The sequence below is a fragment of the Gavialis gangeticus genome, unplaced genomic scaffold (assembly GCF_001723915.1).
Source record: "Gavialis gangeticus isolate Ggan-Ray unplaced genomic scaffold, GavGan_comp1, whole genome shotgun sequence".
Classification (NCBI taxonomy): Eukaryota; Metazoa; Chordata; order Crocodylia; family Gavialidae; genus Gavialis; species Gavialis gangeticus.
The window spans coordinates 12,572,749-12,591,909 of record NW_017728992.1 but is presented as its reverse complement, the minus strand read 5'-3'; the positions used below and the strand labels follow the sequence as shown (position 1 = coordinate 12,591,909).

The 19,161-nt window shown below is 39.8% G+C and overlaps 1 protein-coding gene across 6 annotated transcripts in view; it reads right to left on the bottom strand.

The window, feature by feature from the left end:
* Window positions 1-3,547: 3,547 nt before the first annotated feature.
* Window positions 3,548-19,161, bottom strand: part of PAPD7 (poly(A) RNA polymerase D7, non-canonical) — an 84,211-nt gene continuing 68,597 nt past the window's right edge. The window contains exons 11-13 of one of the 6 annotated variants that reach the window (XM_019521008.1): window positions 15,676-15,834; window positions 10,935-11,039; window positions 3,548-5,883 (exon numbers count right to left, since the gene is read on the bottom strand). In XM_019521008.1, coding sequence (XP_019376553.1) covers window positions 5,698-5,883; window positions 10,935-11,039; window positions 15,676-15,834 — 450 coding nt within the window. In that variant the 3' untranslated portion in view covers window positions 3,548-5,697. The other 5 variants (XM_019521023.1, XM_019521015.1, XM_019521030.1 and 2 more) reach the window with 5 other exon arrangements.

Here is a 19,161-nt window from a genome sequence, read left to right as displayed (position 1 = left end):
AAAAAAAAAAAAAAAAAAAAAAAAAAAACTGATCAGACCTGCCAAGAAGTGTTTGTAAATGCTTATCATCTGTTGCAATAAATCACAACTAGTCTGACTAACGAACCTGAAAGAATAGGAAAAAAAACTTTAATAGAAGTTATGTTACTTAACCCTTGATACTGTTTACATTAGGATGGTCTATTTGACATGTTCAAATGACCATTTTTTTATATCAATTATTGGTAAATTAGTGTTTAAAAGAAGATCAAATATTTTATTAAACAGCAACAGTCACAAGAGAGGCATTATAGCCTCCAGATGAAATACTTATGCCTAATTACAAAGACTAATTGGTTTAATTTTCATCTCAGAAAAATGAGAAACAATTAAATTCTAAAAAATTAGAATTGCTTTAGGAGTATTTACTTATATAAGAATACACTGAATACTAAACAGTTATGAAACAAAACAAAGAGAAATAAAACAAATTCAAAGCAAGTATTTAAAATGCTGTTATGCTAGGTTGGCAGTAGGACAATTCTTTGAGCATTTTGCTTTGCATCATCTTCATCAGCTTCAATTGCTCGATAATGCAACAATACAGATAAAAATAATCAATATCCTCTTCCCCTTCATCTGTCATTTTCTTCTCTCATCTTAAAATTGTGATACATGGTCAGCAGCTTCCCAGGGAGTGGAGGTCAAAATAATTTTTACCTCTATAGCAAGACTATTTGGAGCATACAATCCATTTCTCCATGTTGAAGAAACACATTCCTTTCATTTAGCTGCTGGGATGACTAAAAGGGCTGCTGTCTGCTTTATAATTTGATATTTCCACCAGAACTGTTTTCAGGAGCAATCTCCTTAATATTATTTTATCTATTGTGTCTCAGCTTTTGTAAATGGGCTTTGTTCAATATATTCTTCATGCTGAATGCTTAGAAACTTGTTCTTGGCACCAATGTAGAACTATTGTTTTCTATATTCTGAATGGACTGAGCCACGGGTTGAAGCTGTGAAATGAATTTTAAGCTACGCATCTAAGACCACCATCAAGCATGTTCAGTGTAGATTACACAGAATCAACACCTGATCTCTTCTTCAACAGCAGCCCATTGAAGTACCTTGTACCTACTTAAGGGGCTTTGAGACATTTAAGAGAAGATGTCCATTGAGCATTATAAAGTCTACTGTGTGTGGATGGAATTGAGTGCTGAGCTTACTGATGCTGAATGCATCTGCTAATGCTTGTTCATTTTTTAAGAACCTGACAATACTTTTCACTTCTGCCATGTAATAACAAAGATGGCAGATCTTCCCTAACAGAGCAGGTGCAGATACTCATTTGCCAAAGCTCAAATAAGCTTTTATAGCAGCCACACTGTTAATCGCAACCTAAACAAACCGTGGACCCAGTTAGCCAATTATAATTTTAAGCTAATTAGCAACATATTGGGAGGCAATACTCAGTTGTGCACAGAAATGGGTAATGCACTAGTCTGAGTTACAAGAGGTTAGTGACAGCCTCTGCAAACATTGCTCCATTCAGCAACAACTCTCTCATAAGTTTGACTTCAACCTTTATACAGTCTGCTTTGCACTCCCCTTCTTTACTTAGAACTTTGCAAATTGAATGCAGTTTACGAGAAACTGTGGTACAGAAGAATTGTCAGGTACCACATGCACTTGCAAGTGACATGCACCAAGAAACAGCTGCTGGAAATTTTAGTGCATATTATACATGATAAATACAGTAAGAAGAGCTTCTGCCAGTTACAAGCAAAAGTGGAAGCAAAATCTGCATGCAAAGGCCAGGCAGCTGTGGGTGGGCCCAGCAGTTCTACTTGTGCCATCCCCACCAGGGCCCCACAGCAGCATGGCAGCGACCCACCCACCCATGCCCCTGCTTCTCCAGTCCTCTCCCCCTCATTATGCCCTCCATGAAACTGCCATCCAGCCACAGGGCCCAGCAGAGAACAGATCCTGGAGCCCATACTGCTGCTAGAGAGCTGGCAAGTCAGGCAGGCAAGGAACAGATTTGGCAACTCCTAACCCACACCCTCCAACTTGCCAACCCTCTAGCAGCAGAGGGGCTGTGCACAATGGAGAGGGTATTAACCTTTAACATGCAACTGCTCACAGCACGCTAATTTTAACACCACATAACATTCCCTGAAGTTAGCATATGCTAATTATGACATGTAACTACACCCTCAGTCACCTAAGTAGGGAACCTACAGAATTCACGATTGCACCTGTAAGCAGCGAAAGGGTTGGGGAGACCTGCAGTGTCTTGGTGCAGGGAGGGGGGAGCATAGAATGCAGTTAATAGGGGGCAGAGAAGCTGCACAAACACCTGGACCATGGTTGTAGTTGGTCTGTGGGCTTCTTGAATATGGTGGTTTTTATTTTACCACTGTGGATAGTGACCGTAGGGTCTAAAAAGGCAATGCTGGTGCTGGACTATTCAAGAGAGTCTGATGGAGGGATGATGGTTATTAAATTTCTGATGAAAATCAGAGACTGCAGGTTTCCAGTTCAAATAATGAGGTTATATCTATATATACATAAGATCTCTCTCTCTTTCTCATTTTAAGTACTGCATAGATTTGTTGGTGTAGTTCTTAAGGAATTGTTCTTGCATGTGGCCCATAAAAAGACTGGCATATGTAGGGCCATTTTGGTGCCCATAGCTGTGCCCACGGTCTTGAAGAAGTGTTGGTTATTGAAAGTGAAGTTGTGCGCGAGGGTGACGTGTATAAGTTCAATAAGATCTCTGGGTCTGTACTTAGAGTTGTAATCTTGCTCTTGTAGATATGTAAGGTAGGCTCAATAATTTTTAATACACTAATTATTGGATTTTTTGCATTATGAACTTTTTTTTTTTAATTACACCTAGGGAATCTAGTAAATAGCATACAAAATCTAAATAGTGAAATGTCAGAAAGCCAATGGAAAAAAAATGTTCAAACTATCAATATCCCAGATGCTTATGAATTGTGGTAGCCATAGCCTTGGGGTTATTTTTCAATAGTTTTGTGTGTACATAAATCAGGGATGATGAGACACAAGCATAATTTCCATGTTTACAGTTGCCTTAATAATGAGAAGCAGTAGCGTAGCAAAGCCAATATATCAGTGAGGCTGAGTAAAACTGAAGTAGGAAAGACAACTGCTCCATTTAAAAAGGGAGTGGAAGTACAGTAGAACCTGGATCATTCCTATCCCAGTGGTTTACAAGCTGTTTAGTTAACAGTGGGTTGCCAAATTAAAGTCCCCTATCTATTTGCTGTGGCTTTTACTTAAAAGGGCACTGCTTCTGTATTTTATACTCTAGCAGTCCCACACAGCTGTTTGCTGCAGCTGTATATGCCTTCTGCTAGTTAGAAAATCCAAATCTTTTCAGGTGGTAAGGAATGGGACCCGTTGAAGAATCCGTGTTCTGCTACATTGTTTGATAGGAGACACTTTGAAACGGATGATTGACTTAGTTGCAGCTACAAGGATAAGACAGAAGTACGCTCTCCATTGGATTTCTCATGAAGATATATAGAAAAACAACTGCTCTCGAAAGTTTATTAAAAATCAAAGAATAGAAAAACTTTACATAAAAATATGTCAATTTTAGCTTCCACATAGTTGTCCACACCAAAAAAAAAAAAAATCTAAACATGATTTGTTTTAGTCTGTAGCACATAACCACAGTGGTAGCCAGGCCAATTTATCTGGTTCACCATGACTGAAATGGAACATGATACCTGTTTCTTTTTGAATGAATTTTGCTTCAAAATGAACACTAGATTAAGACGCCAAATAAAGCCTTTGAAGGTTCCTTAATGTAAGTTTATGCACAATATTGCTAGTGTGTTAAGATTAGCAGTACAGGCCTATGTACCAGCCCTTAAATATTGATTTATGAATAGGCTAATGATTTTTAAAAAGTGTAAATCTGAACCATCAACTACTGTAGAGAAAAAACTGTGCTACTCTGAAATGTTGTCTCCTTCCCTGCACCCATAAAAGAGATCTGTTTGCATTAGACAGGTAAAACAACAGTTTGGGCTATCCCTGCTTCAAAAGGCATACTGCATACTATAAAGCTCTATCATGCTAGATGCCTCCATTGTATCATAACATTCAGATATCAATTTTAAAGTCTTCCACTTCTGTACATAATCTAGCTGTCATGGCAATAATTTTTTTCTAGCTTTCCCCACTAGTGGACTTCAAAAAAAAAAAAAAGAAAAGAAAAAGAAAAAGGAAAACGGAACCCCCCCCCCAAACAAACCTGTAGTGTTTATCACTGTTAAGAACCCTCATTTAAAAGTGGGAAACCAGAGGGTATGGTGAGATTTAACCTACTCCCAGGACAACTGTGGTGCTTTAAAAACTCAGGGTTAGGCAGGATGTACATTTTCTATTCAAAAAAGTTAACAAAGACAGTGGTTGTCATGGCAATACACACTTGCATAGTATACCTGTATGCATCTGTAAATTAAGTGCCAGCCACGCAGACTGTGTGCAGCACGGGGCTGTGCTCTCCTGTTAATACATTAAAAGATACTCCTTATAATGCTGAGAGCAGCTGAAGTACTTTTTATATTTTGCTCTTAACAGAACTAATGCATACTGCTATACAGATTCCTTAATGGAATCAACATATTTCCTTTCTCCACATTCCTTAAGCTGGGTACCTTTGATTTCAATAATGGTGTTCGGCCCCAACCATTAACAGGTTACATTATTAAAACTGACGGAAGCATGTAGTTCACAATTTTTCTAATTTCATACCAGGACTTAACCAACCCTTTTCACCCTTAGAAAACTATTCTTCTGGCACTTTAAATGCTGGATTTGTTGTCTAGTTAAATGATAAATTAAAACTCATTAGTCAGAACAAGACAACAGAGAGGCCAGACAATGAGCTAAAAACATAGGGTCAAAACACTTTGGAGCTTAATACCTTCATAAAACCGTAAGCCAAATCAGCACTTTCATTGTGAATCAAGAAGCCTCAAATACTACCAAAAATTATGTCATGTTTGTAACACTGCTTGGACAACCTGCCAAAACTATGAACCCAACTTAGATAATGCAACCTGGGAAAGGATCTGTAAATTAAAAAAATACCTCCTCCCCTTAAATATAACTTATGTGACAATATGAAATTAAATTAAAAATTTTGCGTTATTGCACAAATCATATTTTCAATATTTACAGAGCAAAATTCTGAAATTTGAAATAAAAACAAGGGCAGCAAAATTGTTTATCATGAGATTCCCAACTAGATTTGCTGCAAAAAAAAAAAAAAAAGTGAGGGAATGAAATTTCCTTTGCTTCTCAAAGCAAAGAACAAAACAAAACCAAAAAAGAAAACCCCACAAAAAGGAACAGATGCAGCTACAGCAAAAATGCTACAGCACTGATAAAAGTCCTTGCAGTTCTAACATAAGAGCTGCTTCGGCACTGTATGAGTAACCATGGAAGGCAGAAAACAAACTTCCACATTTAATAAGGCTTCACAGATAAGCACAACTACTTCTTTAAGATGGACTTGACCACCACACGAAGAAACATGCAAAAAAGTCAGCTGCAGATATTCGGCAACACCCACAAACTGATGTGCTGAATGCTGGTCTCCATTCCCCAGTCTAGTGTCACTCACTCAGCTTCAGTCTGTAAAACAGGGGAAGATCATCCTGGCATTAGCCATTATCTGCTGAGACTAATAGGCAAATTCTCTCTGTGTTTTTTTCTTCTCCAGATGTTACGGTTATATTGGTGGTGTCCTCTGTTGCCCACTGGCTGCCTCATGCCTCCACCGCTCACGGGATTGTAGCCATTGCCTTGGTTATGATTATGAGCTCCTTTCATGGAAAATTTCATTCCGTTGTGCTGCTAAAATACAAAGGGAAGTACTCAGTTTAGTACTATACTCAGCTGAAACAGTATTATGCCCACTTCAGTATATTATTCATCATCAGAAAACAGCTTCAGACCAGTACCAAGTTCTTTCTGTACTTTAGGTGAGCTAGACCCCTCATTTGAAACACTAGTACAAGTTCAACTGGGCACTAATGCAACAGGATGGTTCTTTGAACTAGCTATTTTGCAAATGTAAAAACAAATTCCAAAGCCAACATCCCCACAGAACCCTTCCTTCAGCTTCTGTAAAACCATCCTATATTATCTCTGTAAAATTGAATTCATATAGATGTATTTACTAAATGTGATTAAGTTGATTCATATGTCGTTTTATTGGCAGTTACTTATCTGATATTAAAACAGTGTCTTCCCGATACATTTCCCAAGTCACTACACTACAGTATCTAGATGCCATATCTCCTTGCTGTGGTAAGAATAGGTGTTCCTCATCAACATAGTGAGGTAACTGCTGGCAGAGGTTTCATTGCCGCCAGCCTGGGCATTGCAGGGATACTGTAATTGATGTCATGACTAGTATTTATAGGTTCTTAAGGCCTCTCTAACAAAGCAGAACTCGGGACCAAACTCCGTGCTTTGATACATTAAACTCAAACAAGCTAATACTCCTCAAGGTCTTGGATACAGAGGTATATGTGAGCCCCTAAATGCTTTTATAAAATTTTAAATCTTTCAAGAAAGTTTGCAAATTGTGGTAGGCAGAATAGTCTTAAGTGTTTAAATACAGACACTATGAAGCAAAGTTATCAAGAATATTCCCTTATCTTATCAGTTTAGAGAGGTCTATTTAAGGTTTTGATCTTCAAAACAGGCCTCCAAATTTTCAAACAAATTTTGCCCCTGCTGTGAATGACCCCCATTCAGTCACATGTCACCCCCTCTCTCCCTGCCAAAGCAATTTATTGTGGGCACAGTATGGGAGACTTGAGTGGAAGATCTGATTAAAAACTAAACTATTTGGTCTGAAATCAAGTCTTGCAGAATCCTTAAGATGTATGGCCTACTATGTGACAATGTCCATTTAAAATCAATTGCTCAAAATACAAAGGATTTTTCAGCTTCTTTCCTACATGCTGTTTCCAAAATTAGCTTAGGTTACAGAATCAAACCAATATGAACACAGAAAGGAGACACAGCTGCAAAAATAGAAAATATAGCTATTTGTAGGACAGTCTCTGAATCAAATGCATAAAACCCATTTTCTTTATTGTTCAAACATCACTAGAAGAGATATGGTAATACAAATATATAATAAGCAAGAAAGCTAAAATAGGTTAACAGAACTTTGAGGGAACATTTCAGATAGAGTACAACATGGCAACAAAAAAAGTATTGTTGCAGAAACTACAGAAAAATCAAGAGTCCATTAACTCCCACCGAGAGCAAAAGACGACAGAGTTTATAAATACCAACAGAAAATGGTTTGAATGAAATGATTCTGAACTGCTACTTCAGATTATATTGCAACATACATCTCCCTGCTTTTCAGAATAGGTCATTAAGACCTGCACGTGACAACACACTGATAACTTGTGATCAGGCAGATTTGTTCTCCTTTAAGTAGGATCCTATGACCCCAGCTGACTTCCTGCCCTTTGGGCAGGGGGCTGGACTCAATCTTCCGAGGTCCCTTCCAGCCCTAATGTCTATGAAAGTAATTGCCCACAGATACATTTCTCACTTTTGAGTGCCACAGTCTTAGACTGAGGGCTCAGGACACTTCCGCCTTGCCAATATCTATATAGAACCTCCCTTTATCCTCCTGCTAGGGAAATAAAGCATGCTGAGCACTTCCTGCTTCTTAGTTCTTCCTCTCCAGCTGCTCGGAGACTGAACATTGTTGGGGGACACCTAGTGGTTTACGCCCAACTGATTCAAAGCAACTCAACAAAAAAAACCCCAAACCAAACAAACAAACAAACAAAAAAAAAAATCAGACTTATAAACACAGCTTCTTCACCATCCTGGGTTCAAGAAGCTGTCAATTTTATCTACAGTCCGTAAGTCTGCAGGACCCCCTATTGGTGAGGAGAGCAAGAAGCATTTCTGAGACCTCACGGACTGCAAGGCTGACTGCAAAGGATGAGGAAGATCTGGGCTTACCAATGATAGCACAGATCAGGGGTTTTCAACCTTTTTGGCCGTTGTACTCCTGGCAGCTGGTGGAGAAGCAGAGGAGTCCCCCGGTGGCCAATCGACGAGCAAAACCTGAAGTGCTGGCAGCCCCGCCCCCTGCGCCACTGCCACATACTCCCTGGGGCCTTCCCCAAGTACCCACATGGGTATACGTACTCCCAGTTGACAACCCCTGGTACAGATGATCACCTTAGAGCAGAGTTTCTCAACCTGTGGGTCACAACCCAAAAGTGGATCACACAAATACATGAACGGGTCATGAACAAACTTTAAAAATTAAACAAACTAAAAATGGATTCCTTTCAAAGGAGAAAAACATGGGAAACCATGGCTTTTCCCTTGCAGGCTGGCAGAGCTCCAGCCTGCGAGGGGCTCCTTGGGGCCCTCCCAAGCCCCACACAATGGGGGCTGGGGGCAGCAGGTTGCGAGTGAGGGGCAGCAGGTTGAGACTAGCCACCACTGTTAACAAATGGGTCCTGGTATGAAAGAGGTTGAGAACCACTGCCTTAGAGTTCCCGAAACACTGGTCTAAGGGGTACCTTGAAGCTAGAAAAGTTGAGTCTTATTGGTTTGAATCAAAAAGGCTGGCTTCTATGATCATCCAGTTAAATCCTTCTCTTCAAAAAGGTGACACCAGTTAAATGCAGTTTCACTGCAATGCAGTCACATTACTACGACAAGGAAAAGGTGGTATTATCCTAATGCACACAAGATGTCTTCACTATATAAATTACTAAGAATTTGGGAAACTTCCCACAAGACTGGTCACTACACCCCACATATGGGCAGCAACTACTCTATATTAGGCTACCACCCAAATGTTATCACTGAATGAGGTATTTGACTGAAACTGTATGGACACATCAAAAAATGGACTAGTGCAAATACTTCAGAGGCATTTCATCCCAGATGGATAAGTATGCCAAGCTTAAATTTCATAAAAAGGCAGAAAGCATCTGAGTGTTGTTTTTTTTAACCAAACTTCCCCCTCCCCCCCACAATCAGAGCTTAGGATGCTTGCATACTGGACCAGAATGAACCCTTACGGGTTGGTGTGGCCTCGCCACCGGATATTTAGTGTACATGCCCATAAGATAGTTTCAACAAAGACATTTAACTGGTGTCAACTTTTGAAGAGAACTTTTTAACTGCATGACCTTAGAACCTAGCTGTTTTGGTTCAAACCTATGATTGCGGAATCTTAGAAAAAAAATTTACACCAGAGAGAAGTGCAAGAGAAAGACTGACTACTCACTTTATTAAGGACTTGGATGCAAGGAGAGAGAGCTTCCTGATCCAAATCCAAAGATGACAAAACTGATAGGGTTGCAAACATTTTGGAGGACAGGATTAGAATGCAAAAGGATTTTGATCACAAAAAACTGGTCTATGAATGACCAAGCAAAATCCACAAAGGCCAAGGTAAACTGCTACATCTAAGAAAAAAAAAAAAAAAAAATCAGCTGAACACGTACAAAACTGCTAAAATATCTGGAGGTTTTTGTGCATCACAGCAACATGATACACTTGCCAAAAAAAGTGCATATTCAATCTTGGGCTGCCTCAACTAGAGTACAGTAAAGGCATGAAAGGTAACAGTACCACTACTCAGCACTGATTAGGCCTCAGCAATAGTATTATGACTATTTCTGAGCACCACATTTTAAGGATGTAGAGAAACTGGAAAAGATCCAAAGACAAGCGACAAAAAGATGATAAAAGGATTGGAATGCAAACTGTGGTAGGGAAGGTGGCAAGAATATATTTAGTCTAGAGAAAAGATTGAGGGAGAACATGATATTTTCAAATATTTGAAAGGCTTTCATACTGAAAACCTTCATCTGCCCCTCCCAGAGACAGGCAAGACTAAAAGCGTTGGTTATAAACTACAGCAAAGCAAATTTAGAAAGTTTTGCCTTGAGGTTTAATATAAGCTGTAAGAGCAGTAGGACTGTGAAACGAGCTGCCTACACAAGGTGTGAAAGCTCTTCTGGAGATTTCTAAAAGAGGCTGAACAGGCATCTGCCCGAGGTGCTTTAAGAAAAAAATGCATCCCTTCTATACAGGGGAATTAATTAGATGAACATCCAGGTCCCCGCTAACCCTATAGTTGTATGGCAAAGGCCACAGAATGGTTCAAGAATTAGAGACCAATCAAAGCAATTTCCATCTGCTTCTGACCCTACTGAAATGTTGAAGAAACATGGGTTTTATTTCATCAGTACTAATATTCACTGCCACTAGTCTATCCCATGGAAAATTAACAGTGTCACAGCTCCACTTACAGCAGTGGGCTATGAAACAGTCAGAATACTCTAGGTCACTTAAAAGTCACAGAGGTGCTCTAGAAGGAGAAGTTTATATTTATTACACTGCAACTACAAATACAGTCCAATTAGCAGATTTTGGAGCTAAGCTTAAGACACAAAATCTTCAATTTTCTTTTGAAAAGAGCAGGTCTCCCAGAAAGGAGAGCCAAAATCCTTCTGGTAGCAATCAATATAGTTGGTCACAGATGCTTCCTTCCCCTTACCTAAAATCTATTATCACTTAGAAACTGAGAGACTGGGAGTGAATGCAGTAGAAGTTAGACACCTGAGTTTACCAGCTTCTTTTTGGATACTCCAAGTCTAAAGACATAAAAGGCAGGTGGGACCCCTTATTTTTAGAGAGCCATGCAAGTACGATTTAACTGAAGTCTATCTTCCCTAGTGACTGGGCCCAGGGTTGCCAGTGAGCAATCAATCCAGTAAACAAATACATGGAAAATAGTATACTTTACCCTAGGGAGAAAAGAATAAAGTGTAGGAGCTGGGAAAGTGGGTGCTGTTGTATTTGTGGGAGCATCAAAGGAGTTTCTCTCTCCTTACCTGAATATGCTTGCCAGATTTTTGCCTTGATGCCGATTCCAGTGGGGAGCAGAAGGGCAGTGATTCCAAACTGTTTGCCAGCAAAGTTGAAGGATAACGAAGATCCTGAAAAGGAGGTAGGCTTGTCAGGAGCCAAAGCAAATCTTGCTGATCACCCGACATATTCCCGAATCCACTGCACAGTAAAGCTGGAAGCAACTAAGCCACTTGTTGTAAGAGTAACTGCCCCAGTGTTTTCCCAACAGGAAGTAAATAGTAGAAGAAAAACAAATGTCTGGTGCCAAGAGAATCTACCCAATGGTTGCACTGCATTCCAAATAGAAAGTTCCTTTAAGTATCAGAACAGTTGCCCTTTCTTCCCACTGCAGCTGCTCATCCACTGATAAAAGATGGGAATTTAGGCTACAGCTTCAGTGAAGAGCCTCTATATTCCAGATGGAGGTCAAGCTCAACAGACAGGGAAAAAACTGCCAAGGGAAAGAAAAAAATAAGGGAATCATGTTCTAAGGGACAGCAAAGACTCACAGAACACAAAAGACCAAGTCTTCACGGGAGGGAGAGATTGACAATATATGTTCAAGCCTGCCAGTAGGGAACTGCTTCACAGTTAAGGAATTCACTCGTTATAGCATTATGAATGCTTCTGCATGGAGGAGTAGATCCAATGCAGGGGAAAGGCCATTAGTTAAACCTATCCTCAACTGTGCTGACAGCAATGCTTTGGTTATGACCGCCTTCCCAAAGGCAGACTTTAGAGACACAGTAATTATGCTGCTCGACTTCGAAAAGACCGTTTATATCTCACCACTGTTGACACTTGAGGCTTCAAGCATGGTGGTTCAAAATCCTCATCAAGAGGGATATTTCTGTCCCACTGACAAATTCTTTTAATTTTGAATATCAGAATTCTTTTGCATTGAATAATCAGATGCTCTCAAGCACAAAGATCACACAACATGTTAGAATTCAAGAGGCTGAAAGATGGGAATTGATCGAAACAATAGTTCTCCCTCCATATGTTTCAAGTTTTCAAGTTATTTTATATGGTCCTTTATATATTATTGATAGTCCTCAGGTCACAAGCGTAAGGATCCTAGGGCCTGCCTTTTTTCCCTCTATTCCTTTCACAGCAACTGCTGATTCCAGGGAAGGTGCAGGTGTGCATGCTATGGAGGGGGTGGGTTGCAAACAGCACTCTACAGTGGCAGAAGGCAGCCAACCCCTACAGTAGGGCAAATCACCCTCCAGCTCCTTCATAAGGCAAAGAAAAGTATAAAAATAATCCATACAAATTGCACTGACTAGTTATTTCATACGAATTAAAACAGAAGGAAAAAGCTAAGAATCTCTCTACTACAATAGCTTAGAAAAGCAAAAATCAAATGTGGCTACCTCCAACTAACTAAATGTTGACAAGATTTTTTTGTTTTTTAAATCTTGTCAATAAGTTTTCAAGTATTTGAAAACTATGAAGTATGAGCTGATATGTAAGAGTTGATTCTACAGTACTAGCTGCTGGCACGGAAATTTGACTCTTATGGCAAAGGGTTACCTTCTTCATAAAAAAATAATGTTCAGCAAAAGAGCAACTTACATTGTAAACTGATACTTTAATCAAATTGTTTACCCGAAAAATGGACTTCCTCTATTTTGTGTAATTAACTTGGGGACTTTAAGAGATCACATAAGCCGTGTAGATCATCACTTATGTCCTTAAATTGAAAAGCAAGATATCACTCTCTCTCACTAGGATAAATTCACCAGCAGAAAAGTTGCATTTATATAGATAAGGTACAACACCAAATACAGAGGACAGCCTGCAGAAAGAGCTGAATCAAAAACTTAAAAGGCATATGCAACATGACATAAGGCAGGGAAGAGGAGGAAGAACAGTGCTGGATGAGTAAGTGGTGAACTGCTGCAAACACAGAGCCACTTCAAATGGCAAGCTCTCTGCACAAAAGTGCAGGAACACCAATGGGACAAGAGACCTGATCTGAAAAAAGTGGGTGAAAAATTTTAATGAAGTGCCTAGATGTTACAAAAGACCCCAATACAGAGATGCTATTTTTAAAAAAATCCATACACTATAGCACGCAATTAATCAATACTAATAACACCAAACATTAGTCAGGCACCTTTTTGTGCTACTGTGCCATACATTTTTTCCTAAGGGTTCAATGTCTATGACACTCTATGCTTCCATTTTTCTATTTGCAAAATAGTAACCACTTTAATCTCTGGATACATGAACAGATAAACGTTATTAGTAAAAAATAAAATGATGGAAGCTTTCCTCAAAATAAATGCCAACCAACTGTACTTGGATATTCCCTTGCAACATGAAACCTAAGTGAGAATAAACCTTTTGTGACACCCAAACTGCTGGGTTGGATCAGGAAAGAGAAAAGACTCTGAACCCCAGTATCCCCAGGAGTTATATCCAAAGGATTGCTAAGCAAAACTTACAAAAAAACTTGGGAGGAAACTAGCATACTGCATCTCCTTAAAAAAGATATAAACAACTTCCAGCCAAAGCTACTCTTGTATACAAATTCTATGCAGCACAGACCAGTATTACAAACCAGTATTCAAACTCTGCGGAAAAGTTCTCTATGGAGCAGACAGTACTACCAAGCATGTGGACTCCTCAGGACTCCCACAGTTGAGGGAAATATTTTAGTTGGAATTTGGTCAACTTGCTACTGCAGAATATTAGGTTCCTCCAAATCCTCTAGTGTTGCTAAACTCTGTCACCCTTCTATGGTAACTGAATGACTAAATAAAGCTGTGGCATAACTAAGTACATAAGCAAAAAATTAATCCTCTATCAACCAGATATATCAGAACAAGAACTATTACATTCCATGACATCAAGTTCAAATGAGACAAAATCTGTCTGGGATGGTTAATAAGTGGGATTATTCTACTTTAAGCAGGAGGCTGGGACAAGCTGACTTCCTTTGATCCCATCCAACCTTAATTTTCTATTACATAAACCCTTGGTCATGATGAATCCAGTTCTTGTCCTCGACCCAAATTGATCCCCTTCTGCCACATATATCCCTCCCTCAGAAAAGTTCTGATCCTGCAGCAAAGAAACATTGCAGCTGCAGCCCCTTAAGAGAGACAAAGCCATGGTGTCTAACACAAACTAGTATTAAAAGCTCAAATATATCTCCTAAAAAACAAAAATACTACCATATCCCCTTCAGTTCACATCAACCTGCTCTACAACAAAGTCTCAACCTCCTCATAACCACCCAAGTAACAGCACCACCTTGAACCATAAAATGTCAAGCAGCTCATGAGCGTAATTGTGGGGGGAAGACAGGGGACAGGGAGAAGGGGAAGGCTTTTCTGTCCTAGAGCACAAGCCTGACACACTTTCTTTTAAACAATCAGGGCTCCCAATGAGACGACGTATATTTTCTAGGGGTGCACTAATAAAGATTTTTTTTGGCTGAAACTGATGGCTGATTAACTAGCTATATCAGCTGATACAAATCTGATAGCCAATATGCAGCCTAGCAGCCTGGAGAGCAGCATCCAGCCAGTAAGTCTGGGGGATTGGGCCTTCCCCTCCCCCAGACTTACCAGCTAGATACAGGTCTCCATGCTGCCGGGCTGCATTCCTGGCTGCACGCATACTGCAGCTGAGCACATGCACATGGCATTTAATCAGTGACATTACTGGCTAGAGAGGCCAAAAAAAGCCAATTGCCAATAATGTAATTTTTCCTTGAATTGGTGTCGATCTGATACATCAGTGCACCTCTAGCATTTTCCCATTTTATAGTTAAGACTGTAGACCAGGGGTTGACAATGTTTTTGGGCAGCGTGCCAAAAACACCAGCAACCTCAATCTGTAAGATGTTGGCATGCCAGAGGCAGACAGCAGAGGAGCCAGGAGCAGCCCCATCCTTGTGGCAGTGCAGCCCATGGCCCTTCCCCGCTATTTGCCCTGAGGCTCACATGCCAAACAAAGTGCCTTCACATGCCCCACACTGGCACTTATGCCAGGCGTTGCCCACCCCTGCTGTAGACTGATCAGGGGGTGTACTGCCTTCCTGTAAGTATGACACCTACACATTATAAGCCTTTAATTAATGCAAACAGTTTGAGTAGAATCCTTATCCGAGTTTTAGGGAATACACCCTGAAGGAAGACCTGAGAAATTCAACTTTGTAATTATATTTCAAATTTATATATGCAGAAAATTTCAAAGTCTAAAATCAATTTATTTAGTAAACCCAAATTCTTGCAAAAATCTAAAAACGTCAGAGAGCAAGCCTTCAAACACTATAAATCCATCTTAAAACGAATCAAGTAGCACATGGCAGAAAAGTTTAAGTTTTTAACAGAAATCTGGCAAGCCTGAATAAAATGGGAGATACCTACAGTGGCCTAAGTGACAAGGAACGTCAAAACCTGCTTAAAGCGATTAAAGGCAGCATGGCATCTTCAATTTTATAGTTTTATTCTTATGGAAGTCAAAACAGCTTTAAGTAGGATGACTTGTATGTTTGTTCAATGATGCTTCTCAAAAGTTGATTTTTTAAACAGTTTTGATGGCAGACATTCACGTTCATAACTTTAGCAAGTCCAAGAAAACATCTTTAAAAAAAATGTTCTCATCACCTTGAGGATCTTTAAATTAGTATAGCATAATTCAAGCCATCTATACTTGTAATTTCAACACTACCTCATTAAAAAGTTACTCCAATTAGTTGGCTCATACCTGATTACTGGTGGCCATTATCAAGGTTCTTGTAGGTGCAGACTGAGGTTTACCATTTGGCATAGGCAATGCTGGTGGTAAACCGGCCATAAGTTGAGTCGGTGCTTGCAGACTGAACTGGTAAACATTAGGAGTTGTGCAAGGTGGCGTATCAGAATCCTTTTGGCAGAGAAAAAAGGGGAAAGAAAAGCAACTTTACAGAAAGTACAGTATATACAGACTAGGCATCTGTAAATGCACTGATTCATTAACTCATGTAAATACTGTAGTCTGGACTAAAAGCAATTCCAGTGGTGAAAATCAAATAAACTGATACACTAAATTTACATTAAAAAATGTAAGAGTTAAGAAATAACTCTACCCAGAATCAAGTCAAACAAATTAAATGCATCTATGGCAATCACAGATCAGTTTCCAGTCAGCTCAATCTAGAAAAATACCTGAAAATGAATGTTTCACTCTACCAAATTAAAAAGTAGTGGGGATGGAGATAAGAAAGAAGAAAAAGTATCATCGATAGCCAGATAAAAACTAGAATTGTAATTGCTGGTACAGGATCAGTGCTCTGAACAGTGTTGGAGTTATTGGTACTTATCTGCATGGTAAAGTTACTCACTGGTAAATGTTACAGTCTTCTCCCATCTTACCCAGCAACAGCAAACTTAGGGCTCCACCTACCAAGAAACAAGGAGACGATCTGCCAGTCAAGACCAATAGTAAGCACCAAATCACCCACTTCTTTTCCAGTTAAGAATTCTGATTTTTTGCCTTCCGAAATTTGAATGACAATCCAACAGGAAGAGTCAGAGGGATGTAAGGTAACAGAAAGGAGTACTTTGACAGATATTACCTGTCAGTAATTTTCTTTCTATATTCCCTCCTCTCCCAGCCTGACCAGCAGCAATTAAGACATAGTAAGCAGTGGGCTTGGATGGTGGTTTTATACCACAGTGCCAGGAGCACTTAACAGCTGACAAAATAAGCAAACTAGGAGAGAATAGTAATTTTGACCACAGGACTGTAATCAGCTGGGGCCTGAGTGCTCCTTAAGCACAAAGAGAATGGATCAGTTGCTTTTCTAGAACTAACACTGCAGCACAGGAAAAAACTTCAGGACCTGCTTGACATTCCAGAAAAGAGACACTTCCTCCATTTCAGAACAACATAGTTTAATTAAACAGCCAGATTCACTTATCTCAAAAGTAAGTCTGAGCCACAGAACTACTCTGTTTCAGGGAGAAGAGAAGTAAGGGAAGGTCAACAGGCATAATGACCCCACTACACAAGTTGACAGCACAAACATAAAATTGTTCTCTAATGTGTCCAAGACTGCAGAAATCCCAAAGGACTCCAACTGTACCTGGAAAAACAGTAGGTCCAGTTGAGAATTCATGGATTAATATGGAGGTCTCCATTGAATAAAATGAAGAACCTTTGACTCCTGTTCTCATTCAAATATCTCTACCCTCCCTGAGATCAGAGATGCAAACTGGTCAAGTAAAACTTGGAGGTAACTACATTTGGCCTGTTTCTGAAGGAAAAAATAAATTATCTTGAATACACAGAGGGGGCAGAAATGCATATGCAAGCTTCTTCTGGAAATCCAAAAGGATTTTCTAGTTCTTTGACAGCAAAACTCCTAACAGGAAGCACAACAGTTCCTTGAAAGAGATTTATGCTATATATTTTTGCCTCTATTCCCATACTAATGCAGGATGTCTCAAGCTAGAGAATAGAAGTGGAGAGAAGAAGTCCTGCTACACAAATGTCTGTATCCCTGCCTGTCGCGCGATGAAGAACCAAAAGAAATTCCAAGGCCAAAGAACCAGTTTCATGGCCAAATGCCCCAAGAAGATTACTATGACATTTTTCTTTTCAGAGAAGGGGAAATCATCCAGAGACCCTTGTCTGACAGGTCTGCGCATTATAAAATGCTAGGAAGTGAAATTCCATAATAGCCGATTTTAAGTAAACACCCAATTGGGCAGTATAACTACAAAGTTGGCACGTCTGCCACAAGAAAGAAGTTAAATCAGCTGTACTAAAAAAATCCCACCAAAAAACCATACTTCCTTGTAAAATGTGTTGCCACAAGAAAGCGTGGGGGAAAAGGGAGAAGTTATTCAAAAGCCTTCAAGTAAGGAAAGATTTTAATGGATTTCTAAAGCATAGGAAACAAATCTTTGTATCTTGAAGCAAGTGGTATGAGGAATTCACTAAAGTAGCAACATAGACGTTGATTTGTTTGCCAGATTAAAGACTTGTCGATAAAGGATAGTGGTCATGAGTTAAGTCATTTTGAATAACAGCACCTATATGTCATAAAAGCATTACCAAAACAAATGGCATCAACAGCTGGCATGTGCAACTAAAGTATGTGGTGGGCAGAATAGAGCCCCCACGCTCCTAATTTGTAAATCTAGGCTCTGGAATAAAGGGGCTCTGAAGTGACAGGTAGGAGCATGAAGCTGAAGTGACAGGTGGGAATATGGGGCTCTCAATATAAGGAAGCATTTGAACTCACTTATAACAGGTTCCAGTTCAAGTAGGGAACACCACTTACCAAGAAGCTACTAATTACAATGCAATCAACCCACCGAAGAGGAGCAGGTGGTCAAGAGAGGGCAGGAACTTGTCCCAGAGTTAGGACAGACTGCTCAGCCAGGCTCAATCCTTCAGAAACAGCATGGGATAAGCCAGCAGTCCACACTATCTACCAACACTTCCCACTCTTTGGAAGATCCTTCTAACTGGCTCCAGAGGAATCCAAGAAACTGTGTAATTCTCCCAGTAGTCAAAACACACTACAAACACCACATACATGTGAGAAGATAGGGAAGCACACAACTTCCATAGAACCTGTATAGTTGGATTTCTGGGTAGCTATGGCAATCAATACTCAAACTTCAGCGGGACCTATCCAGATCAAAAGTTCTCCTGTTGAATGGCATGTGGTATTATTGGCAAAGGAAACAGAAAATAAAAGATCAAAGGATAAAAGGTCAAAACTGGGGAATAGCAATTCTCTTCGATAGAAATGAGGGTTCAATTCTGAGCAGCCAGTTCATTCAGACCCTTTGTGGGAAGAGAAAAAAAAAAGTGTAACTAATTATTTTCCTTTCATTTACAACCCAAATATTTAACACTGAAGGAAACATCACTGCGGAGCTATTCCAGAGACACCAATTCTGAATATGACCTCACTCTTCTACCCTCAGCACTGAAGTCAGTCATTCTGGAAGCTACATTCAAGACTTGAATGTGTGTTTAAAATCTAGATACATGCACTGAAGCCAGAATGATTTCTGAAGAACTTGGAATAGGTGAACAGTTGGAAGGAGATGGTCTTCCATGAGCTGCTGGAGATTGGGATCAACTGAAAAGTGAGAATTTCTCATTCTGGTATTCAGAAGTTGGTAAGAAAAGATACCTATATCTATAATCGAGATGGACAGATCTTCTCTTTTACACAACCCTCCCCCCCCC